The sequence below is a fragment of the Eucalyptus grandis genome, chromosome 3 (genome assembly GCF_016545825.1).
Source record: "Eucalyptus grandis isolate ANBG69807.140 chromosome 3, ASM1654582v1, whole genome shotgun sequence".
Taxonomy (NCBI): domain Eukaryota; kingdom Viridiplantae; phylum Streptophyta; class Magnoliopsida; order Myrtales; family Myrtaceae; genus Eucalyptus; species Eucalyptus grandis.
Genome location: NC_052614.1, coordinates 19656725 through 19672453, shown reverse-complemented (window position 1 = coordinate 19672453; position 15729 = coordinate 19656725). Strand labels below are relative to the sequence as shown.

General features: G+C 36.7%; 1 protein-coding gene and 1 long non-coding RNA gene across 2 annotated transcripts; one reads left to right on the top strand and one right to left on the bottom strand.

Annotated features, from left to right (window-relative positions):
- Positions 1 to 627: 627 nt before the first annotated feature.
- On the top strand, positions 628 to 2337 carry LOC108958338. The gene is made up of 2 exons (XR_001985482.2): positions 628 to 1370; positions 1732 to 2337. It is a non-coding gene; the product is annotated as an uncharacterized LOC108958338 (long non-coding RNA).
- An 11407-nt stretch (positions 2338 to 13744) lies between these two features.
- Positions 13745 to 14972, bottom strand: LOC120291714. Its single transcript, XM_039309411.1, has 3 exons — positions 14772 to 14972; positions 14283 to 14654; positions 13745 to 14041 (listed from the first exon to the last, which is right to left on the bottom strand). Exons 1-3 carry the CDS (start codon positions 14970 to 14972, stop codon positions 13745 to 13747), a joined length of 870 nt encoding a protein of 289 aa, XP_039165345.1.
- Positions 14973 to 15729: the final 757 nt, after the last annotated feature.

The following is a 15729-nucleotide window of genomic DNA, read 5'->3' as shown; positions in this document are numbered from 1 at the left end:
ATCAATGACATTCACGAGTTACATGAATGTGGTTCAGTCACGCATCTTTCCAAAACAGGGTAGGAAATGAAATCAGCTTGTCAAGGGGAGTTCCCAGTGAATATCTGAAAGTGCGCTGTCAATGAAGTTTCAAACACGAACGACATGGTCTGGATTCTGGGCTTTTATGGGTCCGAGTAATGAAAGTTGGATGAACTTAACAAATGTGGATGGGCCATGGGCTTGGCTTGGACGAATTGGATCAAGCCTAGCGCCTTTCCAATTAGTTGATGAATTGAAGTCCCTCTTAAGTCATTTTTTTTTTTTGTATTTTTCATTTTGTGTTTTATTTATTCATTTTTTTAATTAAAGCCGCCTAGATTGCCGATTTTGCTTAAGTTATCAATTAAAAATCATGTGTCAATAGCAACTCCAACATCTCCAAATTGGGTGAAGCAATTTCCTAAAAAGCTGTGGTAATCTTGAAGGGGCTATAAGTGCAAAATATTTGTCAAACACCTTACAAAAGCTACATCACCCATCCTTTATAGCTGAAGTTACTGCAGGAAAGCTTACCAGATAGTCTCTTCAAAAAAGAAAAAAAAGAAAAAAAAAGAAAGGGCTCTTCGTGCACCTAACATTATTTATTTTTACTCTTTCCCAAATCATTCATACCTTTTTAGATAATCATAATATGAATCAATTGTATAGCAATTGCTATGAGAGTTGAATTAACCTTCAAGCAATGAATTATAAAAAGGAGATGGGCAATGGCATTGGGAGGCAATTTGTTAAAAGAAGTATTTCAAGGAGGTATGATAAGTGTTCGATCATGAAGAAGAAGAAGCAAAACGCCATTCACTAAGGGATAACTCGCGCACGCAGAAGGGAGGAAGCAGGGGAAAATTGCTCCATCTTCCATCGTCTCCAGTCACCATTGGATAACCTTTCGTCGCGGGGTCTCAAGTTCCGATATAGCCGCTAGCTACCATCGCCGATCATTACGAGTTCCAACTCCTTCGTTGGTTGCGCCGTCGACCATCAGTCTCAGGAGGAACACGTTTGTTCATTTCCTCGAGAGCACCATTCCAGAACCAAAAAAAAAAAAAAAATCGAGCAAGGAAAATTCATCTAAAAAAAGCGATTCCGTCCGATTCAGTTGGCGATTTCAAGCGTCCTGAATCGATCACAGTGGCCGTCGCCGGCATCAACAGCCTCTTCAATGCCGCGACTCGTCTCCTTCGTTTCTCTTCCGCGGCCGAGAGCTTCGAAATGTTGTCGTTCCGCTCGAAGCTTCTCCGCCTGTTCAGGTTTCGATCATCGACGCGTTCTAGAGTTTCTTTCAGTGATTCGTGCGCCAACCCGCGGCCTCAATCCACTTGATTGACCAGGTAGCATCTCCTGTTCCGTTGTCACAAGTAAGAGGCCGAGAGTCTGATTCTCTTATTATGATGAAATTGACCATAGTTGAATTTTTTTCTTTGATTTCGAACATCATGTACTGATTTAGGTTGAGTCTAGTTGTAAATTCGAGTTCGAAATGGCTATGATCTGTTCCACAACCGATTGACCATAATCTGTTCGATGAAATGTGTCTAAGACCTTGTTGTGAATTGATTCCAGTAATCGTCCGATTTGAAAGCATATTAGTGATGTTCAATTGATATTTTTGATTTTTCAATCTTTAGACATGATTACGAGTATATGCCATACTTGGCAAGTATTAAACTGACTCTCCGTTTGTTTTCTCAGTGGTTCCCGTGATCCTTTGGTGATTGGTGGTGGTCAGCGAGATGAGGAGGCTTGGAGTCGCTGGCACATGCATGATCTTTGGTGATGATCATAGTACGCCCTGTCGAACAGAATTGAGACAATATTGCTGAGCATAAATCACGATCATGCCAATTCAGATCACGAACTTTGGCCGACACATGTTTTGGTCACTAACTGGAGCAATGTTATGGCTGATTGCTAGCCGTGTCCTTGCTGCTGTGTTGCCCCACAATGTCCTGGACCATTAAGCTTTGCTTCTGCCCATGCCTTGCAGTCCATTGTTGCCATTGTAATTGCTGTGGTAAACCTACCTTCCATAATGGCTATCCAATTGATCTCCACTTGCAGCAGCACTGTCATCAGAAGATACTGCCATACGTTACTGATATGGATTGACGTACCAATAGAGCTATATCCACCGCGTGTTGTTAAAAATCGGATGGCCTCATACCATCGGCTTGTTTCTGTTCCAACTGATTTTTAGAGTTGACTGTATGTTCAGATTTCCTTCACTCCTTTGTTTCTTATGTTCAGGATTTTGCGTGTCTTCTTAAATTGAATCATGGGAAAGCTAAGTGGTTCGAATTCCAGTCATCATGGGGTCGATATTTTGTCACAAAACCATTGCGCGTTACCTGCTTAGCCATTCCTACCTTGTCCTTCAGTTATTGATTACTCCACCTTTGTCAATTTCATTGTCCAGAAGCAGGTAATAAATCTGAGAGCACACACTAAAATGATATTTTATTTCTGTCATCTAATTCCTGCTTTATTCTCTGTGCATGACATATTCTACTTCATGCATGCTGTTGATGGAAATCATGGTCGACAATCAATATGAACTGAGCAAGTTATACTTATTTCCTGTCTTTAGTTGATATTTTTTGTGTATGACAATCAACGAATGAACCAGTAAAGAGCTTGCTCAAAATTAGTAAATGAGGATTTACTTCTTTCTTGGAAGTGTCAATGTCTCCGATAGTGGAAGAGTGTATTGTTGTTTTTGAACTTGCATAAGAATCGATGGAATGCTCATGGAGCAGCAAGTACCCGAAATTTACAAGTTATATGAATTGGTGTGTCCTATTGTTGCATATGCTGTAGTTTAGCGGTTATTGTTCATCTATGTTTGCTGAACCGTTTGATTTATTACTTTCAATTAACAAAATTTTGATAAAGACACGTGACAATTGTGAGAGATGCACTGAAACTGGCACTTTGGTGATGACAGTGCTCCGTTGTGTCACAGTATGTACTTGTTTTTAGGAAAAATCATTTATGATGTTGGAGAAGTGAATATGTGTTGAAGGTGCCAACCCCTCGTGATCTTGGACCCACTCGTTGAAGAAATGGAGAGATAGAATTTCTACATGGACGATGTGAATGGGTCGTTGCTAAGCTTCTCGGCTGTTTGTTGAATTTGATTTGCATAATGGGTTGAAGCTAGCATTTGGGTAGTGCTGGAATTCCAAAACTGAGACGAACTGAAGAATTTGATGTTAAGAGTATCTAAGCAATGCCCACAATTAGTAACATGTTCTGAGCTAATCAAGGTTTGTCATCTGAGTATATTATAATTGTCGCCAAGTAGTGCATCACTTAGTCCTTTTTAGAGTAAATGCATCATTTAGTTAGAAATTCGAGCATGTTTAGATTAGTACTTAGCTCATGTGGGTTACTGTCTCGGGATTGCTGTCCCGGGCTTAGCTCGAGAATTCCAGCACATTATGACTGGATGTATAACCTTCCACATCATACAAAACAACATATCAGACGAACCCAAAGATTTTCCGTTGTTCCACAAATTAAGCAGGCTGGCACCTTATCTTGCTGCTGGCATAGTCGGCAAACCTGATAAAGAACAGAACCAAAATCTTATTCACAATCAGTTCAAAGATGGGCACCCCTGATGATGTTGCAGTACGTAACCACATTTTGGATAAAGTTAATTCTTGCAATCAATCAAGTATGTGCCATACTTGAAATCTTTAGCAATGTAATTGAACCTTCCGAGAAAATCAAAGGAAGACCCTTGGCACGGCACCAGCCTGGGGTAGTGTCATACCGACTTATTTTAAACATGAAGATTGACGAATCAAGCAAATATGCACATGTCCATCAATGTATGTTTTACAGGGCATTTTTTTCATCTTCATATATATACTCGAGTTCAAAGGTACATTTTTGCTACAAATTCACATGGATAGAGCGGATAGAGCGTAATCACAATAAGTAGAATATCACTTGAAATGTAAAATATAACCATGCACCATCTTAATTAAGAGCCAGGAGAAGTTTGAGGTGAGTATATAAGTTTAACACAAACTCGATATTTTACGCTTGGACGGTGCTATTACTTTCGTCACCAATTGACTTACAAGAAATATGACCCAGAAGTGACAGGATGATCAGATCTAATAACCATGATGAGACACTGCAAATATTCTCGTATGAGAGTATGAGAGACAACAAAAAAAAAAGTCCAAGAAGCCACACCATTGAGCTATTCCAAATCACCAAAGAAATGTCATAATCATTTAAAAGAAATCTAAAACTTTGTAAGCACGATAGCGTAAAGATCTAGCATAAGCCTGAATAAGAAAAAAGAATTTTTTTTTTTATACTTTTCATCCCTGTACTATCACATTTTTATTAATTATGTCCATATACCTTAAACTTGTCTAATCAAATCTTTCTACTTTTACGAATTTACTAATCAAGATCCTACCAAATTTAATTGACGTAACCCTTGAACAACGCCCATTATGATGCAGATGCTCACGTAGACATGTGTGGAAAAATTTAGCTAATGTAGACAATATTAAAATGTGACACCGATAAAATTTAGCTAAGGCGTTTGTCAAAGTAGGCGTCCATATTGGATCTTTTTATCTATGACACACGATGACATCATCTGATGATTACACCAGATTTTGTGTTAGAGAGATTTGATTAGGAAATTTTGTTAAATTTGAAGAACTTGATTCGACAAAATAAAAGTACGATGGAGAAAACATTAAAGTATAGGATATTTCCAAAAACCAACAGCAAATCCAGTCAGCAAATATCAGCAAAAGATAGCGGCAGCAGCTGAGCAATTATGGTCTAAACTAATTTAACCTGCATCAGCAAAAGAATGCCTCACCTGACAAGACAACTAAGTCTATTTTGTACCTCATGAGCAATGAATGGAATGGTCACCCTGTCACCCCGAGTACTCAAAATTCCGCTGGTATCTGGGTCCGATCTCAACGACATCAAAAGCCAAGAAAAGGTCGCGACTGTGAACTTGTCTCTATAAACTTGTCTCATTTTATCATATGCTTCAACAGGGAACAAAATTTCTAAGCCAAACTAGCAGCTGTAAGGGAAATATATTCAGCAAGGATGCTGACACCTAAATTTTGATGATCTAGTTAATTATTTAGTGCAAAATAAAAATTGAGGATCAATCCCGGTCCCTAAAAAGATATTAGCTAAATTGCATATACATATTAGAAGCATTTTTCATTCATTAAATAGTAAGTCCACATATGATTACATTTTGATTGGACTGGTGTAAGGAGATTATGAGCTTAATTGAGTTTATCAGACTAAGCCCATGAGAATGAGAAATTCGGCCTAACCCGTCTATTTCCTTTGCTCGACCAGACATCAAATATGCAGTATAAGGAATTTAGCACGACTGAAGGAGCAAATATTCGTTATTAAGGAATATATTCTGAATAATTTTTTGGGAGAATTAACTGGCCAATTCTTTCCATTATTAAAAATGCGCATCATGCTTAAAGTAGGCAATTTAATTTTTCTTAGTCAAAACTGGAAGTAATTGAACACTATTTGAAAGGAAAGAAACAAAAATAGAAAAAGAAAAAGGAAGAAAACGGTGAAGAAAGAAAGAAATTCACGGCCCGAGCATGATAGACCAGAGAATAATGTACGCACTCACAAGAGGAAAGTGGAATTCGGTCAGCCCAAATGGAGTTCTCGCCAAGTATAAAGAGATAACACTGCAACATGTAAAAGAGGAGGCAAAGGAGGGAGACAAAATGTTCGATAAATTCACGTTCGCAATTAATGAGAAGTGTGAGCAATACATAAAAGAGAACTCAAGTTTTTTCTGTGCCTCGAAAAGCTAGCCCCTACGCAGTAAGTGTGTCTATGTTTTGACGTTAGGATTGGGAGAAAACATGTGGGTTCAATGACATTGGAGATTGATTTACATGTCTCAAAGTCATTAGTTGGAATTAAAAGTGGACTGTAAAATGCATGTGAAGATATTCGAAAAGTACACTTGTAATAGGTGGAGACGATATCTGGGGCACTCATGAAAAAAAAAGGATTGAACGGACCAAAATATTTTAGATATTTATAGCATAAGTTTCGTCATATTGATGCATTTCGTTAATCAATTTTTTTGATCTTGAGGAGAAGCTTCAATTGCATTCACTTATAGTTTAAGAACTATAGATGGACGTAAATGATCACCGGCACATTTTCTAGGGTTGCATCTTCCACGTATTTTCAAATTTCCACACCTTTAAAAATATTTTGGAAAATGAATGAAAAATAGGAGGGAAGTTAGGAATTCAACATGAAGCGTTAAAAACTATTAACTTAAGGAGAGAGATAAAAGTGACTTAAGCGGAGGGTAAAGACTGGATAAAACATGATATAGCGTAGAGAAATCTGGTATGAGAAAATTACGTCGGAAGAGATTAATTTTCAGAGTTACTTTCCCAGACGAATCTCTTTTGATAAAAGTAATGCGTCCTGCAGGCATTTGAATAACGAAATCCTAGATAATACCACGCTTGATATGATTTTGTCATTGACTCATGTACATTGGCAGCGGGAGCATGTGACTGTCGGTCGTTAGTTTTCTTTTTCTATTCTGTTTACTAATAGAAAAGGCAAGCCAAATCAAGACAATGCTGGAGGATCTCAAATCTCAATGAACGCACCTGCATGCACCTTCCTCGATTATATCCTGGATTCCAACTATTTTTTTTTTTTAAAGGAGGGAATTATCCATGGAGGACGCACACTAATTTGTAGAGGCACCATTGGGAGAAAAGAATAAACTTTATGATGTGAAAAAATTGCATTTCATATTCTTCCCTAAATTTTAATTTGTTTTCTCTTTGCTATTTAATCTTTATTATATGTATATACTTGTTTATTTCTTTGATAACGAAACACATAGCTGCTAATCTATCATCCTTGTGAGACACAATGCCCACTATTTTATCACATCTCATTTTTTTTCATCTGTAATTTGAGGTAGTACATGTAGGAAAATGGCTGATAAGAACAAATAAATTTGTCTGAGGTGTGCAAGTGTAAGCATTGTCCTTAAGGATAATTCCGTCCCTCGGAGTGCGAAACTCGGTGCGATAGGCTTCTGACGGCTATCCTCCCAAGATACAACAAACATTCTTCTTTATTCCGCATTGAATATTAGAAGGAATAGAAATAACGTCTGTGTATAACCCAAAGCAAGAAAAAGGAAAGGAAAGATTTCAAAAAGAAAAATATTCTCTATTTCATTCAGTGTGTATTTTAAGATTGTCTTATGAGATTTTATATTTAGACAAAATAGAGCCGTTAAAAGAGCCGTTGTAAAATAATGAAGGATTTATTTGAGAAATAAATTAAACGTTACAAAACAATTGAAAAACCGTTGTATGATCGTTAAAAATAATAATGGTCTTCAATACGGTCATAACTATTATCGAAGTTATTATTGTTAATATTTCAAAATATTATTGAAATATCCAACAAACCCCCACATATTTCAAAAGATTTTGAAAATAAAATTAACATGATGCTGGGTTATTGGAGTGTAATGCATCGGAACTGGTGCTTGTTAGGCTATAACCCAGCCCTAGAAAAAATGAAATATAATTCACGAAATTATTAGTGAAGTTTGAAACTTCTATGAACCAAAAATTTCTTTTGTGAATTATAATTTTCATCAATCACATTGCACTCCCACAAACTTTGTTGTTCAACGCGGTTTTGCGCTAATAAGCCATGCGCATGCTTGGTTTATTCATAAGTGCTTTAGAGATTTTCACCAAAAATTCTCATAGGAGCGGCCCCACTTCACACTTATATAGGTGATTCCATTAAGTGTATTCTGCAGCTTAATACACCACCAATAATGGCTATGGAATTTCATTAAGAGCTTAGCTCAACCTCTTTTTTCTTTGCAGTTTTGCACTATTCTCATCTTAGGATGGACAATAATTTTTAATAGTATATCACTAGAACAACAAGTGACTTGTTATTACCCATATGAACCTAATTCATGGGATCACCAATCACATAGGTTGGGTTACCATCACTGTTGCTTTTCCTCAATTGGCTTAAGTCCCATTCCCCTTGATGTATCATAAATTAATTTTCTTCCCACGGGTTTAGTAAGAGGATCGGCCAAATTCACTTATGACTTTACAAAATCAATAGATATAATTCCATCTTTAAGCAGCTACTTTACTACATCATATCTCAATCGGATGTGTCTATTTTTACCATTAAAAGTTTTATTCTTTGCAATGGCTATTGCCGCTTGGCAATCACAATGCACAGACACATAAGGTGTTGGTTTCATTCCCAAAGGAATATCCTCTAAGAGGTTCCTTAACCACTCAGCCTCATTGCCAGCCAATTCTAAAGCCACAAACTCTGACTCCATGGTGGATTTAGCAATTATTGTTTGTTTGGCTGACGTCCAAGTTACAGCACCTCCGACAAGGGTGAACACATATCCATTAGTGGATTTTGTCTCATCTGAATTTGAAATCCAATTAGCATCACTGTATCCTTCTAATACAGCGGGAAATCCACTATATAAAATACCATAATTCATGGTTCCTCTCAAATATTTCATTAATTTGCTCAAAACAGTCCAATGATCATCATTGGGATTTTGTATATATCTGCTCTGTCTACATACAGCATAAGCTATATCAGGTCGAGTATAATTCATCAAATGCATCAAACTCCCAATAATTTGAGCATACTTAGACTGAGCCACACCATCTCCTTTGTTTTTCATTAATTGGATATTAGAATTATAAGGAGTATTCACAGGTTTAACATCAAAGTGATCATATTTTTTAAGTAGCCTCTCCACATAATGCGCTTGAGTAAGCATTAGGCCACTATCACTCTTTATGATTCTCGTACCCAAAATAATATTAGCTTCTCCCAAGTCCTTCATATCGAATTTAGAAGTTAAAAAACATTTTGTTTCATTCACTACATCAATACACGTACCAAAAATAAGCATGTCATCAACATATAAGCTAATAATTATAAATTCACCATCAATAGATTTTGTGTATACACATTTATCTACTCCAATAGAGAAAAATCCATTACTAACTAGAACATCATTAAATTTCTCATATCATTGCTTTGGCACTTGCTTTAAGCCGTATAAGGATTTAGCAAGTTTACAAACTTTATTATCTTGGCCAGGAAAAACACAGCCCTCAGGTTGCAACATGTAAATTTCCTCTTCCAAATCACCATTTAAAAAATCTGTTTTAACATCCAATTGGTGAATAATAAGTTTGTAAATAGAAGCCAAAGCAATTAAAACACGAATTGATGAAATTCTTGTAACTGGAGCAAAAGTGTCAAAATAATCAACATTTTGTTTTTGTGTAAAACCTTTTGCAACTAATCTTGCTTTATATTTATCAATAGAACCATCATGATTATGTTTTCTTTTAAAATCCATTTACAACCGATCGGTTTCGCACCGGATGGTAAATCAACTAATTTCCAAGTTTGATTTTGTAAGATAGAATCAATCTCGATTTTTATAGCTTCTTTCCAAAAATTGCTTTCTGAGGAAGATATTGCTTTAGAATAAGTCAAATGATTGTTGACACCTAAATTTTTGCCCAAAAATATTTCATGTTAAATTCTTGCATATAGATTATTTAGGCATTTAATATAGTGTTTTAAATAGAAGATGTTTTTACTTAAAAAAAAAATTGAAAATATAAAAAAAAAATTAAAAAAAAAAGAAAAAAAAAAAATTTGGGGCCAATGATCTAAATGTGGCTAGCCAAGCCCAGGAGGTCAGATTGGAATTCAAATGGCAAGTTGGGGCCAAAATACAATTTCCAAAAGTTGAGGGACCAATTTGCAAAATTTGCAAAATTTGTGCCCGAGCCCGTAAATCATCATCTTGGTCACCAATTAAGTTGAAATTGAATTTGGACCAACTCGAATCAATCAAATCAAGCCAAAAAGACCAAATTTGCCTTGAATTGGGTATTTTCGGATAAGAAAATGGCTAACTTTGAGGGATCTTTTTGCAAACTTGGGTGGGCAAAATTGCAAAATCCGATTGAGATCTTAAAATAATATACATGAGCTTGCTAATTGATCAAAAATCGCAGCCAAATTAATGGATTAAAGCACCTAAACCAGCTGACAAATCCTAGTCCTCAAGTTGGTCTAAAGTCGGAGCTGCTGAGTAAGCAATTTGGTGGCCCCACCATATCCTCCTTAGCTGTCCAACCGGCCTGATCTTTGCACGTGATGGAAGACCGTAATGAGTAGTGCAAGTGGACGGAAATTTGCTAGGGATAAGCTGCTGCAAGCACGGGAAAGTCGCAGCAAAATCGGCACACTCAACATCTGCAAGATTTGAAAATTCTGGCTAAGTCAGAAAGTGGGTGGATAGCTCAGTTGGCAGGCTTGGTAGGTGGACAAAAAGCCGACCAAGAGATTGATGAATCCGGGGGATAAGATCACGGAAGCAAGGTCTTTCAAGGGAAGAGAGAGAGGAGATGATAGGGAGAGGAGAGATCTGGGAATCGTTCCCCAAAGACACCTTCAGAAGCAACTCCAGAAAGAAAAAACCCAGAAAATCCAGACTGACCTTGAGAGAGAAAAGTGAGATTTTCACATATCTGCGGCCAAAATTAGCCAAAACCTTCAACTAGAGAGTGAAACTTCACTCAAATACATTTCCAAACATAGGTCGCACGTCCCAAATGGAGATTGGGAAGGCCTCCTAAAGCCCCCCGAAACAGTGCCCTCCTGGCGGGCCAAGAAAGTCCGAAAAGTTTTCGAGACTGGTTGGTCACGAGTGAGGAAAGCTAGTGTTTTTGAGAAAGTTGAGAGATAAATGAGGAAAATATTGACTTTTAACCCAAACTATAATACATATAGTTTGGTGTGGTGTCAATTTTTCCAACAAAATACGTCTTGAAGTCTAATGTTAGAGGTCAACGAAAACCTTCATTGTTAGTTCTTTTTTTTTTGCAGATCTCATTTCCAGTTGAAGAAGCCAACTTCCACAGGCCCCCGAGGATAATTCGTCGGTTTCATCGGCCAAGAACCACTTGAAAAGGAAACTAGGAAGCAAGGTAAGCATCATTGATGTATTTATTTTCGAGTTTGAGCATGTTTTGATCATGAAAATCAAGAGGAAAACTAGCCCGGAAAACTGATTTCTGAGGCTGAAATTTTTCTTAAGTGTTTGAAATCTCTTCAAGAGTTTTGCATGTGTGCTTCTTAAAGAGGTCGTTTTGATGTTGTTCGGTGGGTCATTCTCTATGATGTTTCTTGCATTTGAAAGCTCATGTTACCTACTTTCACTCGGATTAAGTTGTGTTTCCCTTAGATCTCGTATGTGATGAGTGTCGGGGCTTGAATATGGGCATTCAACCTGTTTGCTTGACTTGGGTTCAAACCCAGATTTGCAAAATCAGATCAAACCCGCATATTTGATGACGATTCCAGTTTGGTTTTCGTGTGTTTTAAGCTGTAATTTTTATCTAATCTTACTCCTTCCATGTGGTTGTTTAACCTTGATGTTTTAGTTCCACATAATATTGCTCATGCGTTGAGATTGAATGCCGCAAACATGGCCCAAGGAAGCTGGTTTGGGGTGATTTGATGCACGCCAAGTGTTCAATGAAATGCGCAAACCAAATTTCGATCTTGAAACGGTCGATTTGAGCCCGGTTATTGTGATATTCATGTGATGTGTTGTTCAATGTTAGCATATATCGGTTTAGGAGATTATTATTTTTATTTAAATAAAAATAAAAAAATCCCAATATTTCAAAAAATATATATATAAAAGTGATAGATGTATCAAATTAAGGCAAAAATGGCATCTATGAAATTTTCCTATTTTTAAAAGGTCATTTTCCTAATTTAATGCTATTTTGGTATTTTATGATCATTTTTTTAAATAATCCATTTTGCATAGATTAAAATTATCTAGAGTAATTTCATGCATATTTAAATTTCCATTCCGCTCACGGGGGTCTTGTCCCGGGGCGTGATAACAAGGCCATGTAATATTATTTGCCCGACTTGTATCGGGTTTACCTTTTCTGCGTTTATTTTCAAGTCATTTCAATTTCTTGAATATTTACTTACGCGCCGCTTTTCATTAATTTGAGTGTAAATTTCTCTTCTAAATTATGTTAGAATTAGTCTAGACATTAAAAGAAAAACTACAAAAACATTTGCATGGACACTTAGTGGTTTCATAAATATTATAATTGGTAATCAAGATTATATGGCCATTTAGATAAACAACCTTCCAAGTTAGTGGTACCGCATGGGCGCTAATAGAAACATTAGCGCAAACGAGTCCCCGTTCCTAGAAATCTCTGGTTGCGTATGAATCGAGACAACACTCCTGTGTCTTGATTGGTTTCTAGCCGACCCCAATAGGCTAGTGGCGACTCCTAGAATTACATAGGTTGTTAAGAACTAAAAAACGAATCTAACGTCGCGCGGGGTATGGGCTTGGGAGAGCCCGCGCCTAATCTAGGGCCATTGGTCCACCTCTTTAGGCAAATACCCCTAAACCCTCTTCCTTTTCCCCCGGACGGGAAAAAAAAAAAGAGGTCGTGACAATGATCATTATCAATAAGATAAGTATAAAAATCATTCCTAAAAGAAGTTTCTTTCCTTATTCTTTTGCTTCTTCTCAATTCGTCATTTGAATTTTCGAAAACGTTTTTATGAAGAGGTGCAGGAGAAATATTATCAACACTTAATGGAAAAATATGCTCAAAAAATTCTGCATTTTTTGTCTCAACTATAGTATTATTATCAAGCATGTCACTTTTTAATACAAGAAATTTATATGCAGCACTATGTTCAGCATAACCAATAAACATACAATCAGATGATTTAGAGCCTATTTTCCTTTTCTTAGAATTAGGAAGCATAACCTTAGCAAGACATCCCCACACTTTCAAATATTTTAAATTTAGACGATAACCTTTCCAAAATTCATAGGGTGTTTTACCAGTTTTCTTATGAGGTATTCTATTTTGGATATGACATGCAGATAAAATAGCTTCACCTCATAAATTATTTGGAGCATTAGAACTAACAAGTATAGAATTCATCATCTCTTTCAAAGTCCTATTTTTTCTTTCAGCTATGCCATTAGATTCAGGGGAATAAGGAGGCGTAGTTTCATGAATTATTCCTTTTTTTCACAAAATTCATTAAGCAATACATATTCTCCACCTCTATCCGATCTGATTCTTTTTATCATTTTATTCAATTGGTTTTCTACCTCAGCTTTATACAAAAGGAACATATCAAAAACTTCATCTTTATGCCTAAGCAAATAAACTTTAGTAAATCTAGAATAATCATCAATGAAGGTCACGTAATATTTTTTACCTCCTCTAGTCACAGTTTGTTTTAAATCTCCTAGATCAGTATGAATTAAACTCAACAAATCAGATTCTCTATTTACAGAAATACAGAAATACTGCTTTTGCTTAAACCTTGTTTTTGCATTTTCTTAATATAAGAAATATTAACATGACCTAATCTACCATGCCATAAATCAACAGATTCAACCAAGTAAGCAAAAGCAGTAGCATTTTCATTGATAACATTAGAAACGTTAAGAACAAAAAGTCATTGATTACAATAACCCTTTCCCACAAAGACGTTATTTTTTGTCATTACAATCTTATCAGATTCGAATGACACCTTCACCCCCAACCTTTCCCAAAAGCACTACTGAGACCAGGTTTGCCCTTATATTAGGGACATGTAATACATCATTCAAGGCCAAAGTCTTGCCAGATGTGAGCTTGAGAAGAACTTTTCCTTTCCCAAGAACTTGAGCTGTTCTTGAATCACCAAGATAAATAATTTCTTCTCCTTCCCCTACTGGCGTGTAGGAGGAAAAGGCATTTTTGTTTGCACAAATATGCCTGGTAGCACCTGAGTCTACCACCCACTCTTTCACATTGGCCACAATGTTGGCCTGGGAAATAATCGCAACAATTATATCATTAGAGTCATCTGCTTTAACCAAATTGACTTTTGGTTTAGCAGGATTGTCATTTCCCAGTATTCTCTTTCGGTGCAAAGGCGGTGCATGATGACGGTTTTCCACAAACAAAGCAAGAGCCTTTCTTTTTGAAGGTGGGGTGAGCAACTTTGGGTTTGTAATCAGGTTTTTTGTTATAATACCTGTTTTGGCGATGTTGAAATTTGCCTTGCACCAAATTTGCCCTCGTAGCAATTTCCTTAGCTTTGGCAGCTTCGATCTCCTTGCGAGTTGTATCCTCAATGATGATATGCACGATCAGATCGGCTAGTGATAATTGCTTGTCCTTGTGCTTGAGTTGTTGCTTGTAGTTATTCCAAGACTCAGGCAACTTTTCAATCAACAGACCCGCAAGAAATTCTTCTTGTAAGTTGATGTTTTCTGCCTTCAAGTCCTCCACTAGCTTGTGATATTCATTGATTTGTGTCTTGATCTCCTTATCATCGGACATTTCCCATCGATAATAATTTCCAATTACAAATTTTTGTCTGCCCACATCTTCGGCAGTGTACTTTGCAGTCATGGAGTCCCATATTTGTTTCGCTTCCTTGTACGAACAGTAGACATCAAACAATTCATTAGAAAGAGTACTAATAATTGTGTGCCTGCATACCTTATTAGCGTGTATCCATTGATTTCAAAGCTTGTTATCAGTTGGTTCGACCTCCGTAAGTGCAAAAGCCACACCGTGCACATCTATAGAGAAAACGCTTTCTTGCCACCTTTTGAAATTGTTGCCGTTGAAAACTTTGATCTTGGATATGTTGGGGAATGGTTTGGCATTGGACATATGTGGTAGTGGTGGTAATGCAACTGGACTGGTGGAGATTGAGGCATCAGTAGCAGTATCGACTTGATGCTCCATGGGTGTTATCCTTAAGATTGTAGGAAAAAGGCTGATAAGAACAAATAAATTTGTCTGAGGTGTGCAAGTGTAAGCACTGTCCTTAAGGATAATTCCGTCCCTCGGAGTGCGAAACTCGGTGCGATAGGCTTCTAACGGCTATCCTCCCAAGATACAACAAACCTTCTTCTTTATTCCGCATTGAATGTTAGAAGGAACGAAACAACGTCTGTGTATAACCCAGCAAGAAAAAATGAAAGGAAAGATTTCAAAAAGAAAAAATATTCTTTGTTTCATTCAATGTGTATTTTAAGATTGTCTTATGAGATTTTATATTCAGACAAAATAGAGCCGTTAAAAGAGCCGTTGTAAAATAATGAAGGATTTATTTGAGAAATAAATTAAACGTTACAAAACGATTGAAAAGCCGTTGTATGACTGTTAAAAAACCGTTATGTGACCGTTAAAAATAATAATGGTCTTCAATGCGGTCATAACTATTATCGAAGTTATTATTGTTAATATTTCAAAATATTATTGAAATATCCAACAGTACATTGTTAAGAGACGAAGGAAAACGAAAGGCCCATGTGTACTCCACTATCGGTAGAATATAGTTTCCACGCCCCGATTTTACAATCAAGACGTGCTGCACCCCAAATTTCAATCAAAGCACGGGGCATAAGTAGGATCCACACACCTTCCGCATAATGCTGCAGAAATTAATTATTATCAAACAACATTTTCTTTCATTTTAAGTCCTTAAAATGGTCCATAT

Excerpts from the sequence above, each read along its gene's own strand:
- LOC120291714 (XM_039309411.1), bottom strand. The coding sequence starts at position 14,972 with ATGGAGCATCAAGTCGATACTGCTACTGATGCCTCAATCTCCACCAGT. Across the intron at positions 14,655-14,771 it reads TGGCTTTTGCACTTACGGAG|GAAGCGAAACAAATATGGGA; the intron begins GTCGAACCAACT and ends TGTTCGTACAAG. Across the intron at positions 14,042-14,282 it reads TTGCTACGAGGGCAAATTTG|GCCAACATTGTGGCCAATGT; the intron begins GTGCAAGGCAAA and ends ATTATTTCCCAG.